This window comes from Gymnoscopelus braueri (assembly GCF_963280865.1).
Source record: "Gymnoscopelus braueri genome assembly, chromosome: 13".
NCBI lineage: Eukaryota > Metazoa > Chordata > Actinopteri > Myctophiformes > Myctophidae > Gymnoscopelus > Gymnoscopelus braueri.
The window spans coordinates 28,535,153-28,541,958 of NC_137615.1; the positions used below are offsets into that span (position 1 = coordinate 28,535,153).

Below are 6,806 nucleotides of genomic sequence, written 5' to 3' on the forward strand. Positions count from 1 at the left end.
TTACAGTGAACACTGATTATTTTCCATTATGCAGCACAACTGCTTGTGTGTGTGTGTGTGTGTGTGTGTGTGTGTGTGTGTGTGTGTGTGCGTGCGTGCGTGCGTGCGTGCGTGCGTGCGTGCGTGCGTGCGCGTGCGTACGTGTGTCTCTACAATACTCCCAAGTCTCTCTCTCTCCCTGTCGTTTCTGTCCTTTACGTACTCCCTCTTTTTCCTCCTTGGACCATCCATTCCATGTCTCCTTACCTCCTCTCCTATGTGTCTGGGAAATGGAATCCTTCCCTCAGGTCTCAGGGTAATTAGTGTTGGTCTTGTGACTATTGCTCTGGAGCTCAGGCCTGTAGGGACCTTATTAACAACACTTGCACAGCAGCAATGCACTTGAGCCCTGTCATTCCTATTAGGGACAATCTCTCAAAATATTTGTTTTTTTTATATCCTTTTTTTGCCCCCACCCCAAAATAGCGCACAACGCGTCACAATACGACACATTGTGAGCTTATAGATCTGTTATTTTTTGCTAGGGCTTATAAGTGATACATATTAGAGCACGATGGCTACCATGTCAATAATGGACTGGTCAATTAGGTATTTAGTCGTTTCATTCCTTCTCATGCTCAGTCTCTTCTCCATAGTTCCTATGCTCTTTCCCTTCTCCCCCTGTCCCTGTCCCTTCCCCCTCCTACCTCTCTTCCTCTCTTCCGGCTCCTTCCCTTTCAAATCTCCCCCTTCTTCCCCTCTACCTCTGTCCATCGTCCCTTCCCTGCTCTCCTCTCTTCGTGTCAGCATGCCTCCTCTTGGTCCCTGCAGACAGCAGAGCAGCTCCCTGTGGACTCAGTTGTGTCTACAGAGCTTTCCTAATGAGGGAGTAAATGGCTTTGCAGCTCTGATTCCACTGTGACCGTGGTTATACCACGGAGAACCCTGTATCGATTTAGCCGCTGTGTGTGTGTGTGTGTGTGTGTGTGTGTGTGTGTGTGTGTGTGTGTGTGTGTGTGTGTGTGTGTGTGTGAGCAGGTGAGAAAGGCAATTTCCTGGACAGGGCTTGTGCTGATGCAATGCTTTTCAACAGCTTGCTGTGAGCAGGATATTGTCAAGATTTGTAATGTTACGGTTGGGAGTGTGTGCGTGCGTGCGTGCGTGCGTGCGTGTGTGCGTGTGTGTGTGTGTGTGTGTGTGTGTGTGTGTGTGTGCATGCGCGCGGCTTATGTAAAAATATGTACCGCAGCTAAATGGTCTGCTGATGATCAGACGACTGGTCAAGGTCACTTAATGTTCCATTAGTGCGTGCACACTGTGTGCACGCACACATACAGCACAGACATAAACACACACGCACGGTAAAATCCTCTACGTTGATTTAAATCTGAGAGTGTACCCGTGGGGTCCATTTGGGTCAATTCTTACACACTCTGAGTTAAATTAGTACTGAGGCCTTTACTGTGCACTCTCTTCAGATGGGACAACCCAAGGGCATTCCAGAGGATAGCAGCATGTGGCGGCTGATGCAGCAGAAACTCTATCTATGTATGCATGAACATATGCAAGGACATAGCAGTTTCCTGGCCTCAGCTTGACACAGACAGGGAAGCCACGGCAACTGCTCAGCCAAGTCATCTCCAAAATGGTGACTTTGGCAGCTGGTTGCCTGTCCCTGGTGGTGAGGGGAGCACTTTGACAAGTTAAGGAACATAAGGAGGGATAGAGGGAGGAGGGATGGGGGTAAGGTACAGAGGGACAAGTAGAAAAACACAAGCATGACTGCAATGGTTCTCAAACGTTTTCATGTCAAGAACCCCCAAATTGATATGTAGGCTGCGGACCCTCATCAAAAAGAAATTATGCTCCCCCATGACCCCCATGTGTTGTTAAAATGTTACTCAGACTCTTTCCCAGCAATGCCCTGCAAAGCCCTCTTATAATGCAGATGTTAAAATCTTAAGATGTTCCACATTTTCACAGTTTTTCACGATTTTAAACAAATAGGAGATCTACAAGCTCACCACGCATTGCATCCCTACGCATGAGCTGTTGATCGGCTATCTTCAAATAGCCGATATAGAGTTGAAATGGATAAACATTTTTACATTTTGATGCTACTGTATATTAGTTAATTTTGCTGGGGACCTCCTGGAACCCCCCCCCCCCCCCAAGGACCACTGCACTGACAGCAGTCATGCCTATATGGACGGAAAGGCAGAGATACACAGACAAGAGTACAGATCAATGTGATGCGCTGTGAGCTGGTAGATTTTTTACATGAGACCGTCATGCAACAAAGAAATCAGGTCGTAGACAGACTGACAGACATCCTACTACTATAACTGAGTCCGCTGTTTGTGTGTTTCTGTGTGTGTTCGAGTTTAGACTGCAAACCAGTAGTCTAATTGCTTCCAAATTTGCCACAAATATTGCTCAGGGCTTTTTCTTTTTTTTTTACAGCGTGGCTCTGTAGATGAGCCATCTAGGAGAGGGTATGACTGTGAGTTCTGTTTGTTTGTCCAGGGCTAATCTCACAAACAGTTGGAATGATCAGCACCACATTTCTTGTGCAGGCTGCCAAATGTATTTATCTTTTTAAAGGGTGTGCATTTAAATAGAATTTCACAATGGAAGCGAATAGTGGTCAAATTGGGTTGAAACCTTGCCCAAATATGGAGTCATATATACATCATCTGCCACATGAAGTATGAAATCCACATGGGCACCACGCCATTATTAGACCCCATCTTGTTCCCTTTCAGTAGGGATATTTGGCCCTTCTGGCCTTTTTAGCTTTTTTTTTTTAATCTGTTATTTTCATGACCGGCTCATGGCCGGCTGACTTTTCCTATCTGTTGTTGTGTTTTAATAGCTAGATATTGTACCAGGGCAGCTGAGATGTACCTCGCGGGGAGCAGATAAAGGTCTGTCTATATAATTTGCGCACTTTGCATGAAGCAGTTTGTATGGCATACATGTGGGCCATATGCCAGCATCTGCTCTAGGGAGTTTCTGTCGAGTTCTTGTCTGAAACACAACAGATAAGGACACAGCGACGACCAGGCACTAGCTACTTACACTACTGTCTCATCGTTTTCTTTTGAGGGGCTTGTGCATAGCACTTGTGTGCTGCTGTAGTAGGCCATTTCCAACTGGAGATTAATGTAAATGATGCATCGATGCATTACACTCAAATTGATGCATTATGTAATGTTATCGATTATGCTGATAAACTTGACCTTGACCTTGATGTGTCGTTCCAGCGCTTTTGTCCGAAACGTTAATGGACTGTTTATTCAAAGTATACAAGTTATATGCATGGAAAGAAGTAGCTGTGAGTGTGACTTTGTAATTATAGCAGGATTATGATGTGTTTCCCTTTTCTTTTGTGCAGCAGAGCAGTCTTCTGTGTCAAACGGTTGGATTCAATTCAAACAATGACTTCTCTGCCCTAATGGTTCCTCTCGGTAGGTGGTGATCGCTCGTGAAGGCTCACTTAATACCTGTCCGAAGTCCGGCTTAGCCGTGACGTAGTGCTCTGATCTTATCTTGTCTGGCAGAACCAGGTCTCCTGGTCTTTTTTTTAACCAAATTCTTTATGCCTACACCGGCCGACAGTTGTGGCCATGTTTTCAGGATTCCACTCTGGTGAGATGCAGTCCAACAAACAACGTACAGTATCAATGTAGAGTGAAATGGTTGAGGGGGGGTGATGATGATGATGACGAGATCACATTTTCCTATGGTCGTTGCCATACACGCTCTCATCATTGCAAGCGATGTAGAGGAAAAAGTCCTCTTCGTGGTGTTCCTGGTACAACTGTCCCATGGAAGCAGAGGTGGGTGGAATGACGTTGTTTACAAAGAAGAAGAGGGCATCCTCATCACGCAAGTGAATTCTTTTCCGGATGTGAAAGTAAAACTGGCCAACTGTCAGGTCAGATCCGACAAGGTATCTGTTCTTGTCCAGATCTATTCTTGCTCCGGGGGCTTTCTCCACAATTACTGGCAACCTATCTGGATGCTTCATCCTTATTGCCTTGGCCACGGACTTCCTTTTTTCAAAGGGGTGCTTCTCTTTGTATTGAAACTTCATTGTTACTGTCAGTTGTGATTTGGATATACTGAATAAACACTATTGCTAAATGTTAGCCGTAGCTGTCTTACTCGTCATTGGCTGTTGTCCATATTTATGCTGAGCATCTTATATGCTGATGTCAAAACTGTGATGATCAGCCATGTCCAAATATGGACCTCCATATCCAGTCCGGACTTGTTTATGCAGTACATGCAACATGAGAAGGGAAAAAGTAGCTAACCCAAAAATGGGTATAAATCCCAAAACCCTCCTTAATTGGTACATCACAGCTGCATGCTGTACTGACATCATAGACTTGACTCAAAGGGTTCTGACAATAGGTACCGTAATAATACTGACGTCATAGATCAGTGGTTCCCAGCCTGAGGTCCAGGCCAAGTAGTCCAAAATATTACTTGATGTGATATCAGTCCAACTTGTCATACAGAAAATATTTTTCAATATGTTTAAAAAATAGCAAAAATGGCAGATCTACAAGCTTGTAAAAATGTGTGTGTGTGTGCATACGTGCACACACGTGTGGGCTTTTTTCAGATGTAAGAAGGGAGGCTCCAAGGATGACTGATAGATGACTGATATCACCTCTGCATGCTGATGTACTGAAGTCATAGAGTGGCCTCGGAATACTCCGACAACGGTTAGTATTGACGTCATAGATGAACTGGGGGATGCTGTAATTTCCATGTTATCCTGCTTTCTTTATAGCAGCACACTGAACGTCATCTCTTTGTGTGTGAGAAGGTCTTTGGAACATTACAAAGTGATCGGTCTGTGAAGTGAATAATCAAATCTCGGCTCGTGTGAGGGAGCACATGAGTAGCTACCAAGGTGGATTATTTCTTTTCAATTACACACAGATATGAAGAAAATGTCCCAGACTCTTGCCCTGCAATGCCCTCTTATAATGCAGATCACATCTCACCATTGTACCGCTCTATCAATAAAGTTCTAACCTAAAACGGTAGCATAATGTGAATATCTGAGATGAATACAAATTAGGATCAACCTTACGATCCTAATACAAATTAGGATTAAAAAAACGTGGTTATCGTGTGTGTGTGTGTGTGTGTGTGTGTGTGTGTGTGTGTGTGTGTGTGTGTGTGTGTGTGTGTGTGTGTGTGTGTGTGTGTGTGTGTGTGTGTGTGTGTGTGTGTGTGTGTGTGTGTGTGTGTGTGTGTGTGTGTGTGTGTGTGTGTGTGTGTGTGTGTGTGTGTGTGTGTGTGTGTGTGTGTGTGTGTGTGTGTGTGTGTGTGTGTGTGTGTGTGTGTGTGTGGGGGTGTGTGTGTGTGTGTGTGTGTGTGTGTGTGTGTGTGTGTGTGTGTGTGTGTGTGTGTGTGTGTGTGTGTGTGTGTGTGTGTGTGTGTGTGTGTGTGTGTGTGTGTTAACTTATATATATGTATGTTGCACATGAAATAAATATCATGCCTTACTGTGGTTTTGTCATTTGTGTGTGTTTAATAGACTGACAGACAGAATGGCAATTAGACAGACAGACAGTCATGCAGCAAGTGTACATTGCTTGTGTGCCATTTCTGCGCGTGGGTGTGAGTCTGCGCACGTACTCTGAGGAATTGTATGTTAAAGTTAGAGAGCAGAGAGTCAAGACAGTATCTACAAGAGTGTCAAGGCTGTGAGTCTATATGCACAGTAAGCAGCAGAGAGGAGGAAGATAGGGATGATTTAGAATGATGGAGGTCGAGGAACAAGGGCATGCAAGTTGGTGGCAGAAAGCGGAGAGCGATGAGAGTATAGGCGTGAGGCGCGGAGGAGGGTTGGATGAAGCGAGGAGGAGCAGAAGTGCAACCAAGCAAAAAAAAGAAATCCACGGGTGATTTAGAATCTTAAAAAAGGAAAGGAGGGGAGTCAAGTTATGAGGGACTGAATGAGAGATAGGTGGGTGTAATGCTTAATTTATACTACTATTTTCAGCGAGCAGCACGTTGCATGACTAAATATAAATCAGGCTTAAAGTGCGTGTTCCTCACATGTCTAATTTTATAGCTTTTATATCCCTATACCACCTGAGATGAAAATGGACTGGAAGGCTATACTGAGAGAACACATCTACCGTGTGTGTAGCTGCTGTGTGCATCAGTTATCCTATCTGCAATCTGCCTCTTTAGTGTGGCTTGATGCCAGCACTTCATTAGGATTCATTATGGATACCGATGGCAAATGAAACTTTAAGCCACAGGGATTTGGTTCTCAAAGTACAGTAGGACCTTGAGGAAGAGGTGAATGCCCAGCTGTTGCCTTGAAGCACTCATCTTCCTGTGTCTTGCTTTTTCTCAAAGTCAGAATTATAATCATACACAACATTACTAGCAAGCGGTTAACATGTCTGAAAATCACAAGTTATGTAAGCGCTATATTGGATCACTCCAATATGATATATCCCTCCGCGGCGGCGGAGGCATCCGAGGTAGACTAACAGATTACTCCATATAAGGGGGTGTACTGTGGCCGGAGGCGCCACTATGCGCCTGCCCAAATACCTACGCGGCACACCCTTCTTCCTCTTCCTTTCGTCTGCGCGGGCATGATGAAGGTGGACTCTGGAACTCGGCAAATAATTTTCGCTTGGTAAATTCATGTGCAGAAGTATATTCATGGCTTGGCGGGGCTAGCCCCTCCATTTGAGTGCTTCTGTTGTCGACTCCGCTCGATTCTGGCTTCGCGCCGTCTCGTTTAGGAGTTTGTAATTTATTTGCGGGTTACCCGTATA

General features: G+C 44.9%; 1 protein-coding gene across 1 annotated transcript; it reads right to left on the reverse strand.

Annotated features, from left to right (window-relative positions):
• Positions 1-3,712: 3,712 nt before the first annotated feature.
• Positions 3,713-4,078, reverse strand: LOC308099726 (gamma-aminobutyric acid receptor-associated protein-like; the record flags this gene model as incomplete). Its single annotated transcript, XM_080448469.1, has 1 exon — positions 3,713-4,078. The coding sequence occupies one exon, from the start codon at positions 4,076-4,078 to the stop codon at positions 3,713-3,715; it is 366 nt and encodes a 121-aa protein (XP_080304595.1).
• Positions 4,079-6,806: the final 2,728 nt, after the last annotated feature.